The 20685-nt window shown below is 32.5% G+C and overlaps 1 protein-coding gene across 2 annotated transcripts in view; it reads right to left on the reverse strand.

Annotated features, from left to right (window-relative positions):
• Positions 1-828: 828 nt before the first annotated feature.
• The window catches only part of LOC149786742 (uncharacterized), a 48381-nt gene continuing 28524 nt past the window's right edge, over positions 829-20685 (reverse strand). For both annotated transcript variants that reach the window (XM_089977253.1, XM_089977252.1), the window contains exons 5-10: positions 20334-20463; positions 18068-18219; positions 15806-15932; positions 12296-12447; positions 7557-7646; positions 829-7053 (exon numbers count right to left, since the gene is read on the reverse strand). In XM_089977253.1, coding sequence (XP_089833379.1) covers positions 6970-7053; positions 7557-7646; positions 12296-12447; positions 15806-15932; positions 18068-18219; positions 20334-20463 — 735 coding nt within the window. In that variant the 3' untranslated portion in view covers positions 829-6969. The remainder of the gene's footprint in view (positions 7054-7556; positions 7647-12295; positions 12448-15805; positions 15933-18067; positions 18220-20333; positions 20464-20685) is intronic.

Consider the following 20685-nt stretch of genomic DNA (forward strand, 5'->3'; position numbering starts at 1 on the left):
TTTTTGCGATAATATTAAGAACACCTGCAATTGTTGTTGTAGCTGAACTACAGATTGTCACGGTTGCTGGTGCCATCAATATCATTGTTGATAATAACACACCGTACCAGCAACAACAGCGGATACTGAATATACAATCATTTTGACGATAACTAATCGTCTACGATATTTCTTTATTTTTACCATGTATTGTTCGACGGTATATTTTTGTTTGATTTGCCATTCACGTGCTTGATTGTACCTATAATGTCGCGATGCATCGTCGATTGAGGTACTCATTATACTTATACAGTAACTAATTGAGGTGTTTCAGCTACAAATTCTAGACACCACCAGTGAGATGTTGCCGTTAGTTTCCCATTAGCTGCTTCCAGAATAAATATTTATTCCTCCCCTTTATTTAATTTGATAGACACAACTCCAGAAAAGTTATAAGTTGAATGCCGTCATGGATACGTTGTTAACAATTCCAATGTTGCAGCACTGAACACAGCCTGTACACACCAGTAACTGCAGCAGTATGTTTGAGAGTTTTATTTTTCTGTGACCATGTTGAGAATCCAAATGATACTGTGTTCGCTATGTTGGTAATCTGCTTGTGTGAAATTTTAATCAGACTAATTTTGTTAATTATATTAGGAATTCCACCTACGATGTCTTCAAGAGTTTTTTTTTAATCGTGTTCGTCTTGATATCAGGGAGTTTTGCGTCAACGGTGAACGGATGACCAAATAATTCATCTGCAATTTCATTAAGCTTCCAAAAAATTATAGTTCATTGATATGCTGACATAATTATCGTTAACTTGAAATGCATGGAAGAAATAAACCTAACGAGTTAAACATAGTATACTGACAATACCTAGTTTAGATGCAGGCTGCTCTACAGTACACTTTCACAGGCTGTTATTTAAAGCCTGGTGATGATAGTGATCCATTGAAAAGAAATAAAGCCAGATGTTCTATAATATATGGCAGTGTCAATTTAATTTGGCGGTATAGTGTGTAACAGCATGACTTCGAATAAACTATGAGAATTTTTGTCATGGAGATAAGTTACTAATATCGATATATATGATTTGCGTGCATTTAATACCATTATCGTAAACTATGACGTTTAATCCAAGAAGGTACGCTATAGATATATCCGAAGTTCACTTGAGTAGTAATTCTTTTTAATACCCCACATCGTTATGAGTATTGATATTTGAGAAAGAATAATCTGCCTTTGTTTATAGTCTAATATTGTCATGTCTAATTATGCAATACACGAGTTTTGGAAGAGTGATATGACCTATGATTGTATAAGCAACCCAAGTACTAGATTTGTAACAAACATATATTCAAGATGAAGAAGCATGCCGGATACATTTTTCTGTGAGTCAGCAGAATAATTGAATGAAGGAACAGCGTTCATTACATGTCATTAGATTAATATCAACTATGAATAAATCGTACTTACAATACGGATGTGATAATTAATACAGAAACAGTAGATAACAAAAAAAAATTTAAGAGTGTGTGAAATGACACGCCTAATTTAGACAAAAATATATTACCTGATGATACCGATAATTAAACAAGTTACTTTCGGGAAACGATTACAGATAATGTTTATTAGGCTTGTTCCTACAAACAGAATGTTGGTATAGTAACAGCGATCAATCTATTCAATGTAAGAATTAATAATATAGCGGTATTTGCATTTAAGCAAGGACGTTTTTCTGCCGAGTTTTAAAACAAGCTTATTATGTTAGTCTGATAACGATTCAAAGAAATACTGCTTCTTTTCAATATATTCGTCGGCAAATACATAACATGATTATTCATATCTATTTTTAATGTATCATATAACGAATCCTCGCAGTCTCTGCAAATATCACCGAGTCCAGTGTTTGCCATTTATTTTAAGAAACAATTATATGGTTAGTCTCAGAATTGTTGCTAAAAAAATATATTAATTAGATTTGTGGCTTTTGTTTCTCTTAACATTTCAGAACTCAAATATATCCGTGTTTCTTAGCGGAGTTTGAAGAAACATTTAATGTTGCCTAAAGATGTCCTTGTTGTTCTGTAAGCGTAGACCTTTGTGTCACAGTAATCATTTCTTGACATATTTATAATGTGTCATCTATGAACTACAGATTATAAAGCTTCAAATAAGAATGACCCATCGCTACTACTAATAGACTAAGGTTAAGGTCTAATTCCTGAAGTATTTTCGACAGTATTATTTCAGCAAGATTTTTTTTAAAAAAAAAAAAAAACATAATTATATAACTAATGGTAATGTTCTATTAAATGATTTTACAATTGGTGATTAATCTTTCTGTCGATTTAACATTTATCTTCCTATGTTGAGTATGGTCCTAATAAAGTATGTCTCGCACTTATGATTAGAAATATTAAGATTTCACGTCAACAATTGGCAACATGTGTTGCCACTTACCAAGTTTTCTTCATTATGTCTCAAATATTGCCAGTAAAACGCATACATGTCTCAAACTATGTGAAAATATATTTGAAAGTGATCATTTTTGTACTGAGGTGAAATATAACTGCTATGTATAATTTTTAAACATATATTTTAAGTATACATTTCAATTCAGCGCAAATTTGTGTTAGTGGTTCAATTGATTCACAACTAATTATTAATGTTAGACAAATAAATATAAAACACAAATCCACATTCCCATCAACTGGTAAGCATATTTTTTATATATTATAGTGTCAATTTACTGATGATATGCAATTCGTAAATAGAGAGTAATGTTTACAGACTAACAGCAGTAATTAATAGCAGAACCATTCTAATTATTTTCAAGCTTTAAACTGATATTGATCTGTAATTAAAAAGTAACCGAAAAGGACAAAAAACCGATAATATCTGTAAAATTCAAAGAATAATGTATTTATTTATTTATCTAGAAGAGAACAAGAAAATGTAAAAAGACTAAGAGTTTTCTAAATTAAATCCAAGATTGTCCATAAAGTTCTAACAGAACTCCAAATACATAAGATTCCAATTGAATTCCATTTGTGTTCTGATAAATTCCAATATTGAATATGATGATATATATGTAGTCTCGAATGTGTTAATATGTCCATTGTATGTTTGTTGCAATCGTTAACAGTTGTTTGATATATCAACATAATAAATGACCCTAATCGATTTCACATTAATCCCGGTTAATGCTTTTGTCGACGAATATTATTGATGTCTTTGTATTCCAGTGATACATATTTAAAACAAATAAATGCACTAAAACTAAAAACTTACACCAATAAGGTTAATTCCGATTCAGATATCATGACCGGAATGAATATTATTTTGAGCACATATCATTGATATATAAAGATAAAACACACCAATAGAACCAGGATTTAGGTCAGTTTCCTTTATGGAATATTCAAAGTTATCGGCACATTTAGGAATTTCCAGGTGGAAAAAAAATGTACTACATTCAGAAAGAAATAAGTATGTTTATCTAAAATAATGAAGATCAATATAAAACTAAAGAGAACAAATTTACTAGATATTATCTTGTTTACAAAATAAATGCTATTGATCATATATACCATTACCTTCATTTGGGACTATATTTAATTACAAAATACATAGCTTATAATCATTACGAAGAGTCAGCAAACGATATACATAACGGAACATTTAATGTGTGTTTCGTGAAGTCAACTCACTTTAGACTTGTCATCGTTTCTTTGACATCAGATACTAGAAAACCATGTTGAAATAATATTAACATCTATGACAAAACAAAACAAAAATTGCTTTCTCTCTTCAAAAGCAATATATCTACATTAACATTCAATTTCAGATCAATACTATTTTAATCAAATATAAATCAATGTAGTCTATATTATCGATAAATGAAAGTTCCTAAAGTAGGTTTCTAATAAGATACATCTCTTTATAAGGTATATCGTCAACAAAACTCAGTTAAGTTATAGTATGAAATTTGATGACATAAATCAGATGTTAACCAACATCGGCCTATTAATCAGCTCATTCTCATGACTTTCACCATAATAACTAATAACATCTATAACATATCTATCAAAAGAACACATGCCAATGAAATTTCTTGTTTACGCTTCAAAGTATTATGATTCTTTTCAATATATTTTTTTCATATTTTATGAACTATATCGTAGATTTATGTTCCTCTATCTTATATTTAGAAAAAAAGAATAAATGCTTTTGTACCTTGGATAAATGTGTATATTGTTTATTTGTTCACTTAAATTACATATTGGCTAGTTCTTAACAGCAATTAACCAGTCCTTCAAAAGAGGAGAAGATAATGGTTGATGAAATGATGGAATGTATTGTATAATGACAACAACTATTACTGACATTGAACAATGTGCTTTTTGCAAAGGAATGTATGTCCTATGTATTTAATTTCCTTGTATATCGTTACCCAAAGCATGTCTCCAGTAAAAACAATATATCGTTTCTCAAGAGTCGTTCCTTCTGAATCAGTGGTATATTTAATCTTTAATTGTAAAAACAATATGCCTATATTTTCTATCTTTGGAAGATGTATATATGCATATCATTATCATGAGTTATATGCACTTAGCAAATACCATTAACAAAACCTCGCCGCTTATATGGTAAACATTCTAAATTGTAAATATGCATGTCCAACATTTTTGAAATCCTTACAATAGCTTTTTGACTTTAATTGAGCAGGATCTGTACTCGAGACCATAAAACATGAACACTATTTGAATTTTTTAAATTTCTTTTCACCTGATGAAAATTTGATAGTTTCTTTCCTGAAAATACCTCTAATTAAGTCTCGCTAAACATCGCGATCAGCTTCAAGTTTTATGTTCATAATTTGTCTTCACTTTTTATTATTTGTCAAATAATGATTTTAACATAATGTCGTAAGAAGATATCCAAAGTGCGCGTGCAATCATAACCCGGGCTTGTGTTCCTGAACAGTTTAATCCGCATAACATATTAAAGCATGGTGCCTTTTCACGTAAAATGTAATTTTCATTGTCTTTCGGAAGATTAAAGGCATATATTATTATATGCAGGTATTTATTCTGGAACTATTAAGCAATTAAGTTGTATATTCTCCTTCTTCTCCTAGTATATTTTTTTCTTCTTCTTCTTCTTCTTCTTCTTTTTTTTCTCTTACCTTTATTATTATTATTATTATTATTATTATTGTTATTATTATTATTATTATCATTATTATTAGTATTATTAGTATTATTAGTATTAGTATTATTAGTATTAGTATTATTTTTGTTGTTATTGTTGTTGTCTCTATGTTGGTGTTATTGTTGTATGGGTATAATTACCAATATGCATGAAAAGTAGATTAGTTGAAAAATCGTAAATTTCCTGTGTCGGTTGAAAAGAGATAATAATCACTTTAATATAGTTTTTGGGTTGCATGCCACGATGTTCCCCAATGATTGTACACACTACTAACATCAGTTAGTTCCAATTATAAACACAATATTTGTGCATCATCGCTAGTTTCTAAGCAGTTGTAATCTGCTCAACATTCGATAAGATTTGAACACAGCTCAGCTGCTACTTTCGAGTAAAGATGCTCAATCAGCCACCTAAGTATATATTTAAGTTCGTGAGAAATGAAAAGACACAATGTTTGAACAAAGATCTGGACCAATGCAAAAAGGAACGACTTGAGACAGGGAAAATAATCCGGCTCTGCGATGCCAGTGTAAAATGAGATTCGTATCGCAAAACAGTCATATATTCATAGTAACTCACCCCAAGCATCAATCAAACCCAAGCATGGAATTAATATATAAGTACATGTTAAAGATTGTGACCATAACTCTAATGTCCAAGGGTAAGTGTGCATGTGAACAATTGAATGGTTTTAGCATTATTATTACAAACATATTTAAACAAATGAAAATGCTTTTTCACCATAGCCATAACATAAAATGTATTCAGCTATCAATTTAATATCATACTTATTAATGTCAAGAATAAGGAAAATACACCAAGGTGTTTAGGGTAAAAGTAGAAAAAAAGCTCAACAAAACATTAGTGATTTGTGTCATAATGATTAGTGTCATCATGACTGGTTTCCTTTATGATAATATTGAATAAAGGGGTTCAGAAAATCTGCGCAAAGTAACACATTTTGCAAACACTTTATTCTTGAATACGCTAATCCTTTACAAACGTAAGTGTAGGTAATATATTACTTGAAATGCGTATTGTGATATTTACAAATAAATGCCAAATCGTGAAATATAGTAAGCCTTGCTCTTGAATAATGTAATTAATTATATGACAAACAACTGTTCTAAGTACAATGTATTAGTTTTGTGCTTGTACAATTAGGCTAGAATAGAATATTAAAATATTAGTAACGGGCACCTACTTTTGGAATTTCGAGACATGTAAGAAGATTTATTTGTATGATTGTATCGATACCTTAAAGAGCACAAGTGTAACAGTGTATACATTGTTATGTGTATGTTGAGATTATAATTTGAGGAACATAGTATATGAAAATGTCGAAAATCATTTTTTTTTCAGTGCCTATTGTTTCAACTGTAGAATAACATTAAATCATATTTGTCATATTTGTAAGCGAATTCCATTTGACTGTTTCTTTCCCACAACTGTACATTCCTTTAGCACAAAACAGATAATACTGTTTGAACAGAAGTAGATTTATGAATTAAACCAAAAAGGTGTGTAATCTCTGTAAATAAGATGTGCTTATAGAAAAAGTACTCTAGTGAATGTTTACGTACTGTATGAATACACATGGAAAGCAGTAAATTGTTTGCGAATTTCATTCTTTTTCGTGAAATATATAGTGCCCCAAAAAACATGGGTATGCATGTCGTACATAAAGACGACACACATCGGCATTTATATACACTGTCTTCAATTTGTATGTATACATCATGTTTTATGTTTAATAATGTTCCTACTCTACGCTGTTGACATTACAACATTCAAACACTCCTCTATAAAGTCACTCCCAAGTTCAGCTTCATCTCTCAGTTCGACTTGCCCCTAAAATTATTAAAGATATAGTGTAGAATAACGTTTACAGTTGCATTAACGGTTTCATGGTATCACTTTCCACATGATGAAACAATTGCCTCTGCTTGATAAACACAGATATAATCTTACAAATATTAGCATAAACGTTATATGAGTAATTACGTATGCGATGTCGAATTTTGCTTTAGTATACAAGAAAATAAAAATAAGTACTACAATGATCCATACAACTATCGGGTTGTTAAATAGTTTCCGTCATCCTTTTCAATCTCGGTAACGGAGCTATGTTTTGATATTGTATCAGTACGCTAGGAATGTAATAAATATTTTAGCTATTTTGTCATTATACATGACATAATTATTGTCTTCAATGACAAGAACATAGGTATATATGTCTTTTTAAGGGAACGATACATATCAGGATTTAGATTCAGGATCTTTGATTTCATATATATATGTCGTTCGTTACAGTTGTCTAATGTAATGCTGTGTTCCATCTCTGTTAGTATTACCTGGTCAAAGCATTCTTCTATAAAGTCATTCCCCAGTTCAACTTCACACTCGCTGTTTAGGTATGAGTCTTCACTTGATGTTATTTGCCCCTAAAATATGGAAACATATTGGTATTATTATTTAGCACCAAATGAGAAGGTTAACTCAGTTAAAATAAGCGAATACTCTTTGCATGAACAAATGAATATGAAATATGGTATTTTACTTTAATCGCAAGTAAATAATACTTGAGATGTTTACAATGATAATGTGTCAGGGCATTTCGTTACTGTCGGAACATCAGCGTTTATATATTTTTCAAAGCTAGGCACTAATGTTTCAGTCACACGTGTCATATGACTACAGCTAGCGCAATTTATTTACTGATGCCTGCTTACTATTCAAATTCCTGCTGTCAAACAATGACCATAAATGCTAAGTTAATGTTGTCTGTAAAATCAAGACGCACAACTTATAAATTGTTAAAATGATGTGAGAATCCCTACAATGGCAATGCAGTTTCTTAGTATTATCAAGTTTTGACGCAACCAATAAAGGAAGCATAATTAGGATATGGTAACAGGAGCCAGGAAAATATTTAATTACTTGCCTAAAGCTATTTAATTTTGTAAGTTATTTGAAATACTTTAAAGGTTGTCCTGTTTGCTATTAAAGCAAGGGTGTTGACGCCGTTTGGTGTTCAAATTTCACCAAGCTAGTAGTTTATCTTTTATTTTTTATTTTACATAGATATATATATAAATTGCTTCATTAGTTCAACAGTGTTACTGTTTTAGCTCCGTTTCAAAGAAGTGTGTCTCAACGTTGAATTGTAATGTGACATCATGTTTAGCACCATATTTTAACCAGATCAAACATAGTAGCCATCTGATTAGTATGATATGTAGGTTCCAATTTAGAATGAGTAATTTAAAATGGTTTTTAATGGTCTGTGTTATGTTTCAGTTGTTAGTTTAGGTATTCATTATATTAATTATTTTCATGATTGTATTTCACTTTTGACATTTCTATTAATTGAATGATGTTTTATATGATTTGTTCTTCATGGTTTTTGTTGCTACACTTTGTAAAGAAATTTTGAAACTCTATTTCATTATTTCATTTTTCATTATTTGTTGACTGAGGTTGACAAATAGTATACGTTTACCTGTATTTAGTTATTTTCTTTCTTGAATTTTCGGCTGGTTTTGATTTGTGTTAAATTTGGTATTGTTTTGTTGGTCTTTTTCTAGTTATTTTGCCATTTGTAATTTTAAGGGTTTGTTAATTTTAGTTTGATTTTAACAATTTAACAATATACTTGCAACTTTCTTATTTTATTTCTTAATTATATTTCAATCGTTGTCTATTATGCATTATGTTTTACCTGCTTTAAAATATACATTTTTATATGCTTCTTTGTTTCTCTAATTCTATTATTTAAAGACTTGATTTGAAAGTAATGTCTTTCTGTCTTTTATGCTGTGCGATTACTAAGAATGTTTAGTTCAGCGATGTTTTAATTGGTTGTATCTGCTGTGTTCGTTAGCATGTTTAATATGTTTGTATTTTATGTTGCCCCTACTGTCGTTTACTAGGTTTCATGGTTTTTGTGTTTACATAGATGATGCCAACAAGCATGCTAGACATACAACTATACACGGAGTCACAAGTTTACTTTCAGTAAATAGTTGCAGGAAAAATAGTCAAACTTTCAACTTATAAAACAACCCAAACAACAAATACATCAAACTATATCGAACCACATTATTTTCCTATTGGAACAGGTAAGACGTCACAGGAAGATTTCAACGGGTTAATTTAATAATCTAAATACCAGGCTTAAAATAGTCTACCTAATAGGATATGTACATTAAGTTGCAGATAAACGCTTGCATTGGAAACCTGGACCCCTATATTACCCTAATTAAGTTTATATTTTATTATGCAGTTTAGTAATTTTGATTATAAATTGAGGATATTGGTAAAAAGTACGGTGATAGTTCTTGTCATAAAGACGCATACAATACACATAAACACACTCAAATACATACACTAATATGTTAAATCCCTATTGTTGTCGCATTTATGCCCTCGTATGTATCATAAAATATTAGAAACGCATTATATTTATCCTTTATATTGTCTCAAAGCTGCAAGACCTATGCATGTTATTGTGTGCCAAATAGACAGCAACATGTCAATGTGAAGTATTTCTGATGCAACATATTGTCATAATATAAATAAGTGAAAACATAATTTTATATTTCTATTTTAATACTTGTATTTTGTACTCAATAAGAGTGTGTTAAGTGTTATGTATGTTTAAATTGTACTGTTTGTTGCATTTACAATGATTATTTCGTAAGTATGTCTATATTTTGCAACTGACCTTAGTCCCAAAACTCAAGTTAATTGTCTATTGGACCAGGTGCATTTATTCTGTAAACAACATAATACGTATCTAATATTTCTATATCATTATATTATAAACATACGGATCATTAATAATTGTAAATATATTTACTTCATATTGGCTTAAAGATACAACCTTAATTATGACGTTAGAAAGTTACAGAAAATTTATTTTCCATAAAGATGACGGAATGTTTCCCGAAAATGTAAATTGCCATCTAAGTCAAGTGGCTGGGTACATACAATTGTTTCCTTATGGTTGTTCATTCCTGCTTTTACATCCGAAATTGGAATCGGTCTCACTGTTGTCTTTAGGTTATAACAAGAGTGGATTTATTTATTCAAATTAGTATTCACTGGAATTAGAAAGAGCTCAATAATGTTTCGGACTAAAATACAAATTATTTTGGAATTATAGTAAATGCAGTCAAATAAATCGTGGATTTTATTATAGTGATACATCACAAGACTGTTTAGTCTAGGTAATAGGCACCGTAGCTCATTCGAGACAACAGGCGCATAGACGAATTCAATATTGAAATGTTTCTCGAACACCGATAGAATTCACTTGGAACTTCACATACTTGTACTTGTGACACAGCTGTAAAGACAATCTGAGATTTAATTGGCAAAACAGTAAGAACTTTTTATATTTTCACTTTATACTCTATGGAAATAAATTGTTTGCTGAATTGTACAAATCTTGAGGGTTTAATGTCGTTTATAATAATTAATGTGATCATAGAGTATTATTAGATCAAATTTAGCTAAGAAGATAACCTGAAAGTAGTTGCAACCATTGTTCACACTGGACTGAAATCTGTATTCCGATATAATGGTAATTGCCATAACTATCTCACACGTGGCCTAAATCTATATAGTATGTCCATTATTATCTTGGAACCGATGATTAGTCCTTTTAAAAGCGATGAATGTCAATTTAATTACAAGCACATCCTCATAATGCTCTTGCTTGACTTGTAATTCAGCTCAGCGACTGTGAATGAGTAATGTGCTTTAACTTATTATGCAGAACTTTTAATTACCATATGCATACAATTAAACATTGACATGGGTACATCCATTGAAAATAATCTTCTCTGAGACGACCCCAGTAATCATATTAATAGTTTACTAAGTAAACGGACCGCACATATGAAACTATTTTCTTCTTATTATTGTAGACAACAAGGATTGAGAGTACTACGAAAAACGATTACATATGTTGAGTATAATTACAATTATTGTTCAAATAAACAAGGTGGTATTTTGATTTTAGAACGCTAATTAGCAATATAATGCAAAATAGTCGGAATGAAGAAGTCACATTTTCATGCTTATATAGGTAAGTATAATATAAATGACTAATGAAGACCATGGGATTGGTTAATAAAAAAGACCACTGAAGCTCTCAGTTCAACCTCTATTACAACTTTCTTCCGATGGTCTTTTATTAACAAAACATGGTCATCATATCATCTGTAATGCATCTCCCTCACAATTCGTTCTCCTTAAATTGTCCAACATGAAGTATAATCCATCCTTAAGCAGTAACAAAAAACTCTCATAACCCACGATCTAGCACATAGATGATGCGTATACATGCGGTGGCTGTATATTTTCGTCGGAAAACATGAAGCTGTTATTTGCACTCACCTATATACACTTCTTTGAATTGAGACCCTGATACGAAACATATGCGTCTGAGCCAAGCTAAAGCTAACAACAACATTAAACATTGTTACACATTGAATACTATATATGCAATGCCTCTTTGCAACCGACAGATAGATATCAACTTACTGACGGTTGGAAAATGGAAATCACTTTACTTCCGGACGAACTGTGAGGATCTAAATGTATGCATATATGAGCGGTCACGGTGTATGACTAGTCTGCTAAAAGTACAGAAAGCTTCTATCAAAGGCAGTTGCTCTGCAAGCAGCACATTGCAGCGATTCTGATTATATCAGACATGGGAAACGCACACCCTACCATCATCGTCAGATAATTATCATAGAAGCAAGATCACTTCAAACCTTTATGATTGTCCACTCGTCAGTTCAAGCAGAGGTACGGTAACATACAAAGGTACGGAGGGAAGGTGGGCAGGACATTATCACTGTGAACATATTGATGCGAACTTGATTTGATGGATGATGTAACGTGATTATTATAATTAGACTCTACTGGTGAAAATACTATTTGCCTCAGTACAGTTATCAAAGCTTTATGTAGTTAACTAAGTACGTGCGACACCATCACAAACCTACACAACTATTAGTTCACTAACTGTATTGAAAAACCTTAGAAACGTTCGACCACCAAATTTCTTCCAACATACCTCATTTTCTGTTGGCTTATCATCTGACATTGGCTTTGGAGAGATCCCTGTTTTTGGTAGTTTGTTTGGACCACTTTCAACATTTTCGCTCTCAGTATCTCCAATACTACTTCGTCCTGTTATGAGTGGCTTATCTTTGATGTCTTTTTTAACTGCACCAATATAAAATTAGAGTATCACTTAGGGTTTACTGATATTGTCAATGTTAAATGGTAACACAGTATCACCGCTGTTGTAATAATTATATACTGCCTCTGCATTGTATAGCCAAGAACGCGTTAAGTTCTCATTAAATATATTTTAGTATATGCTCATTTTTCCCCGTTAACTTTACATTGTCGGAATCGTTCAGTATTCCCCGATACTGAACGTGCGCGATAATACACATATAGCATTCACGTGAATAAAGGAACTAATTTCTATTGTAAACAAACAATGACGCAGACACCAGCACTTCAGATTTGTAAGTTACAAATCATATACACTCGCGTAAGAGGCTTTTTACGTTGTGGTTATTTAAATTTCTTTCTGAATGAACGAAAACATGTTTCGTGGACTGCAAAAAAAACCCAGCTGTTTGGGCCCATTCCGCGTTGATACAATGTTACGGATTTAGGCTAGCTACATTATATAAAAGATGGACGATTATGTCCTTACAAATAAATTACAAGTGACAAGGAATATACTGTATTCTTTATCTGGTGATAATAATGGCAAAATAAAATATACTTATAGTTTTACATCCTGAGTTTCCTCAAAATGTTTTTTCTTAATTCTGCAAATCCGAATTACATGAGCCATGATATAGGTTTTCAATCTGGATTACACATTTCGAAAGTGTGCTGTGATTTCGATGATACGTGCAACTGCATCCTCCTTACTGCACTCAAAATTAAATACACATTAAATTCCATAGCGTCTTTTTGAAAATTGCAATTGAAAGACTTCATATTTTTCCCACGATATGATTTCAAACATTCAATGACATAAACAGAAACACATTTGCAGACGTAAACACGCTTCTCCCGCGCCACTTCAACCCGATGTTGTTCATGTATAATTTTCACAGATGAATCTAGTCCAAAATCACAAACTTTCGTCGAATCGAAACAAAATACCAAAATATATTCACTCCAGATCAAATGGAAAAGTCGTTGCAATGAGCATTCATTCACAACATGACTGCAAATTTCAATTTTAACTAGACACGCCATTTTCTTACGAAAGTTATGTCGACCGCGCGACTAAGTTCAAATTTATCTGGGCGGAGCTATGTGCGCATTAATAATGATGTCAGTTTGTAATGTCAAATCTGCGCTTGTGTATTTAGTTTGGAATACGGCATTCATTCATTTATGTTTTTTTCTTGTAGTGTATTTTGTTTATATAACTAAACCTTAGGTAGAATTTTAAAAAATGAGCATATAATAAAAAAGGTTACTGCATTTGTATGGGAAAATATGAACTCGTTTTGTCGGAAAGATATACTGCACTCACAGGTTCGTGCAGTATTCATTCCGAAAACTCGTTCATATTTTCCTATACAAATGCAGTAACCTATAACTACTATACTTATGTCGTAATAATATGATATTCACATTGTTTGAACTGACCAAGTACAAAATACCTGTTCAAACGTCAAACAGTGCACTATGCGCAGCATATAGTGATAGAGAAGGAGATATAAATATGGAGGGAGGGAGGGAGGGAGGGAGGGGAAGATAGAGAGACATTGATGGAGGGCGCGCTGTGTTATTCAAGTTGCAATGTCAACTTAATGCTCGATATAAATTGCCCCAAAGCCACCAGAGACGCCTAATAACTAGATGTGAGCATACACAAAATATGCCCAAGATAATCATGAGAAACATCCTATGTGTTTACACTGAAATGTAGTTTGTGTTAGGGATGATTGACAAATTGAAACATAAAATAATATAACTATCTACATTGAGAACCCAATATTGGCATGGTTGCAGGCCTGAGGAAATGTGTCTATGTTATTAGCGATAACAGATCCAACACTACAGAATCAAGATACACCCATCAAGTGCCTGCTTTATGTTGTAACAAATAAAAGACTTTTTAGAAAAAAGATCCATCATATATTTATGTAACAAAATTATGATTCAATAATTGAGGATTTGATTGTAATATATACAGTGTCTCCGTGAAAAAGGATATGGTAATGACGGCAAATACCTTAATAACACGTACTATCGCTGACGATCTCCAGATCACCAATAATTCCATGCCCATTAGAGAAACGGGGAAATGTGTTGAAAGTGCTCTCAGCACGACACGTTGGTGCTAAGACATTCGCAATTCCGACCAGAGATTGAGAATTGGCAATCCTAATGGTGCACTTGTTAAAGTTATGTGTACAATTCCTGCTAACAAAAAGTGTTACATGCCATAAGTTAAGCTACATCAATAGTTTGTTAGCACATTACCATAGTCCGGACCATTGGTACATTAGCATGTTAAAGACTACATGCAAATCAAAACTTTGAATGCGGCAACTTATTTCTAATACGACTGGACTTCAGTTGGATCTTCATACATTTGGACTTGTGCTGGATCTTTTAGAGCAATGTGGGATTTAATTCACAATAATCTAAGTTTCTATTAACTTTTTACTTTATTTTCACGGAAAATAAATTATATATTGAATGTTAAAGAACGTGTCAGTTTCCGCTCTCTTCTCTTACTTTGTTTAAAACCATATAGTTGTAAAATTGCATGGAGTGCTGATGTAATAACGTACACACTGTGCTATAACGGTATCTTAAAGCTACCAGAAAAACAAGATCATTTTATTCAATAACGGCATAAAAAATTGTCGCTTTGATAATGCTGAGTAGTGTACAATCTAGCTTTGCTTCGAATTCAAACACCTGTCACTTCTTCAAAATGCAGAAAGAAAGCGTGTCAGTTCTTATTTTCAATCAGCAACGTAAAACAACTGTAATATAGTAAGATGGCGCTTTCTATCAAATATTAAAAAAGTTTGATGATTATGTATAATCACTTTTATCTTTAAGCTAAAGAATGCCAGCCGAAATTTCATAAAAGAGCCCGGTAAAGTGGGTATAATTACACTAACTTTTAGTCAGTTCGTGATCATATTGAAATACTCTGGAAGGTGTGGATTTTTTTAATTGCTGGTGAATATGATTGTTCAGGATATCATCCAGTACAATTAAAATGATAAGACTAAGTTCTTAGTAGTCGATAAAGACGTCCAGAGTAACTTATTTTGGAAGCTTTTTAAATAGTATAATTTATATCGCATCTAAATTTGCTGTTAATTTTTTTAATCATATTTTGGCAGAAGAAGAAATAAATTTCGCCCACAAATATACGGGCATTGTTAACAGAGCATGGTAGCATTGCCCGTGAATAGCTGATACCATCAGTTCATTCAGGTTACGTATTTTATATAGAAAATGCAAGGAAGACAAAACATTCATAACGGAAAAGTCGGAAATACAAAGGTGTTTCCTCTACCTATTTCGTCCTCAGGTTTCTCAACAGACCGATCTGTCACATCTATAACATTATCAGCCGTTCTTATGCAGACGATTGTAGTCGAATCATGCACAAGAGTATCATCTTTTTTGTTTTCGTCCATCACCTGAAGAAATTGGAATACATAATTCATGAGTAAGTGAACCTAACTTAACGATACAGATTTTTATTTTATGTTGTACCTATGTTTACAATGTACATCAGCATTTGGCAAGAAATATCTTTTTTAGAACATAAAAATATCTCTTTCCTTTATCTATCCTGAAAAGAATTTATGTTTAGTTGGTTTTAACGACAGTTGAAACACATTGTTTGATATATCGTTCCGAGAAAATTGGAGCGCAATGTCCTTTCGTTATGGGAAATTCAAGGCTATAGACCCAGGGACGTTAGTGTGTGTGTAGAATCCATGATCTGTTGATTACGAATAGCACTAGTGTAAAAGATAGTTAATCAATGATCACATCATATAAGTAACGTATGTATTAAGGTCCACATACTCGCATATGAATATACTGGCGTGGTTCTTTAATTAATAAACGTTGGATTATTACTATTGGTGAATATATTATGTTAACAAAATTGAACTAAGGTCAATTATCCACTAATCCAAATTATAATACTTAATTTGACCATACAGTAGTATTTGATCAAGTCTTAACTAACAAGATAAACTGAAATTGTCAGTACTGGTAACCATTGGTCAAACTGGACTAAAATATGTATTATGATACAATGGTAATTGCCACAACTATCTCCAACTTGGCTTAAATCTACATCACATGTCCATTATTATCTTGTGACCAATAATTATTCATTCTAAAAGTGACGTATGTAAAATTAATTACAAACACATCCCAATAATGCACTTTTTTGACAAGTGATTCAGCTCAGTGTCTGTGAACGAGAAATGTGCTTGAACTTATACTGCAGAGCGTTTAATTCTCATAAGCTTACACTCAAAAATTGATATGGGTACATTCATCGGAATTAATCTTCACTGAGACGACCCATTAATAGCATTTGTAGTTTACTAACGAAATGGACCGCCCATATAAGAATACTTTCTTCGTTTTATTAATGACAACGAGAAGTGAGAGTAATAAGAAAAACCATTACAAATGTTGCATAGATTTACATGTATTTTTCAAATAAACAAGTTGGTATCAAGATCTTTGAACGCTAATTAGCGATCGAATAAAAAATAATCGGAATGAAGAAGGCACATTTTCATGCGGAGTTAAATATCTTTGGTATACAGGACTAATGAAGGCCATTGGATTGGTTAATGAAAACGACCACTGAAGCTCTGAGTTCATGATCTAGTACCGCTTACTTTCGATGGTCTTTGATTAAGAGAACATAAACATCATAACATATTTAATGCATCTCCCTCACAATTCGTTCTCTTTACATTTTCAAACATGATGTACAACACATCCTTAAGCAGTAACACAAACTCATCATCCACGATCTATCACACAAATGATGAATTTACATGCGGTGACTGCATATATTCGTCGGAAAACATGACACTGTTATTTTCACTCAGCTATATACACTTATTCGGACTGACACCCTGATACGAATAATATGTGACAGAGCCAAATTAAAGCTAAGAACAACATTATACAGTGTCACACCGTGAATACTATGCATGTACTGCCTCTTTGCAATCTTACAAATACAGATCAACATAAGTGACGGTTGGAAACTGGTAATCACTTTACTTCCGGTTGAACTGAGAGGATAGCATGTCTGCATATATGTGCAGTCAAGTTTTATGACATGTCTCATAAAAGTACAGAAAGTATATATCAAATTCAGTTGCTCTGCAAGCATAACTTTTCAGCGATTCAGATTATAGCACCAGGAGACAAGCCCACTCTACCTTCATCTTCAGATGGTTATCTTAGAAGCAAGATCACTTAAAGCTATTATGAATGTCCTCTCATCAGTTCAAGAGGAGGAACTGTAACCGACATACGTACGGAGGAAAAGCGAGCAGCACCTTATAAATGTTGAACATACTGAATCGAACTTGATGTAATGGATTATAGCAAGTGATTATAATAGTTAGACTCTACTGGTGAAAATGTTATTTGCCTTAGTAAAGTTATCAAAGCTTCATGTAGTTAACTAAGTACGTCCGACACCATCACAAACCTACACAACTCTCAGATCATCATCTGTATTGAAAAACATTACAAAGATTTGACCACCAAAATGCTTCCAACATACCTCATTTTCTGTTGGCGTATCATCTGACATTAGCTTTGCTGAGGTCCCTGGTTTTGGAAGATTGTTCGGACCACTTTCAACAATTACGCTCTGAACATCCCCAATACTACTTCGTCCTGTTATGAGTGGCTTATCGTTGATGTCTCTTTTTACTGCACCAATTGAAAATTAGAGCACCACTTAGGGTTTACTGATATTTTAAATATTACACGGTAACACAGTATCAACGCTGTTGTAATAATTATCTAGGCCTGTGCTTTGTATAGCCAGGAACATGTTAAGTTCTCATGAAATATATTATACTATACGTATGTCGTAATAATATAATGATATTCGCATTGTTTGAACTGACCAAGTACAAAATACCTTTACAAAGGCCAAACAGTGAACTATGTGCAGCATATACATATATAGAGAGATAGAGGGTGGGAGGGACGGATGGAGGGAGGGAGGGGGATAGAGAGACTTTGATGAAAGTAACGTTGTGTTGTTTGGGAGGGAGGGAAGGAGGGGATATAGAGAGGTATTAATGAAGGCAACGTTGTGTTGTTCAAGTTGAAATGTCAGCTTACTGCTCGATATAAATGTCTCCAACGCCATGAGAGACTACTAATAACTACATCTTTGCATACACAAAATATGCCCAAGCTACTCATGAGAAACATCATATGTGTTTAACTGAAATGTAGTCATTGGACAAAGTGAAACATAAAATAATGTAACAATCTACATTGTATCCCCGACTTTGTCATGGTTGCAGGCGTGAAGAAATGTGCATATGTTAACAGCGATAACAGAGATAACACTGCCAAATCAAGATACACTAATCAATTTCCTACTTTAAGTGATAACAAATTAAAGTCTTTTTACAAAAAGGATCCATCTGATATTTCTGTCACAAAATTATGAATCAATAATTGCTGATGTGATTGAAATATATGCAGTGTCTTCGTGAAAAAGGCTGTGGTAACGCATGCAAATACTTTATCAACACGTTCTCTCCCAGGTGATCTTCTGAACACCAATATTTCCATAGACATTAGAGAAACAGGAAAATGTGTTGAAAGCGTTTTATGCACGACACGTTGCTGCTTAGAACTCGCTGTTCCGACCAAAGATTGACAATTGGCAATACTAATTGTGCCCTTGTTAATTTCAGGTGGACAATTCCTGCTAACATGTATGTTACATGCCATACTTTACGCTACATCAACAGACTTTTGCACATTATCAAAGTCCGGGACAATGGTACGTTAGCATGTTAGAGGCTACAGGCAAATCAAAACTTTGAATGCGGCAAGATATTTGGAGTAGGACTGGACTTCAGTTGGAACTTCATACATTTGGACTTGTGATGGATCTTTTAGAGCAATGTTGGATTTAATTCACAATACTCTACTTTCTTTTTTAAAATTTTACTTTAATTTCTCAGAAAATACATTATGTCTTGATTATTAAAAAACGTGTTAGTTTCCGCTTTCTTCTCTTAGTTAGTTTAAACCATTATAGTTGTAAACTTGCATGGAGGGATGATGTAGTGTACATAATATGCGATAAGGGTTCTTGACAGCAAGCAGAATGAAAAGGAACTATTTTATTAAATTACGGCATAAATAGTTTTTCTTTTGTTAATGCTGAGTACTGTACACTCCTGCATTGCTTCAGATTCAAACACCTGTCACGTCTTCGGAAAGCAGAATTTTATTTTGTCATTTCTCATTTTCCATTAGCAACGTAAAACAACTGTAATGCTTTTGTGAAAGATTAATACAAGTTTGATAATTATGTATAGTTACTTTTACCTTTAAGCTAAAGAATGCCAGCCAAAATTTAATATAAGACCTTGGGAAAGTAGGTATAAATAAACTACTTTGTAGTCACATCGTGGTGATATTGAACTAATCTGGAAGGTTTAGTTTTATTGAATTGCCGGTATATATGAGTGTTCAGTATTGCATCCAGTAAAATTAAAACGATAAGACTAATGTCTTAGTATTCGAAAATGAATTCCAGAGTAACTTATTTTGGAAGCTTTTTAAATAGTATAAGGTATATCGCGTCTACATTTGCTGTTACCTTTTTTGACTCAGAAGAAGAAATACGTTCTGCACACAAATTTAAAGACAGTGTTAACACAGCATGGTAGCATTGCCTGAGGAAAGTGTATATTATCATCTCCTTCGGCTGACATGGCTTATACAGAAAATACAAGGAAGACAAAACATTTACAACGGAAAAGGCGTAAATACATTAGTGTTTCCTCTACCTATCTCGTCCTTAGGTTTCTCAACAGACCCATCTGTCACAACATCTTTAACATTATCAGCCGTTCTTATGAAGACGATTGTAGTCGAATCATGTGCAAAAGTTTCATCTTTGTTGTTTTCGTCTATCTTCTGAAGAAATTAGAATACATATTTAGTTAGTAACTGAATCTAACTTAACGATACAGATTTTTATTTTATGTCCTAGCTATGTTTACAATGTCCGTAAACAGTTGCCAGGAAATTTCTTTTTGAGACCATATATATATATATATATCTTTCCTTTATCTGTCCTGAAACGAATGTATGTTTAGTTGGTTTTAGCAACAGTTGAAGCACATTGTTTGATGTATC

Source organism: Sinohyriopsis cumingii, chromosome 12, assembly GCF_028554795.1.
Source record: "Sinohyriopsis cumingii isolate HCF-2022 chromosome 12, ASM2855479v2, whole genome shotgun sequence".
NCBI lineage: Eukaryota > Metazoa > Mollusca > Bivalvia > Unionida > Unionidae > Sinohyriopsis > Sinohyriopsis cumingii.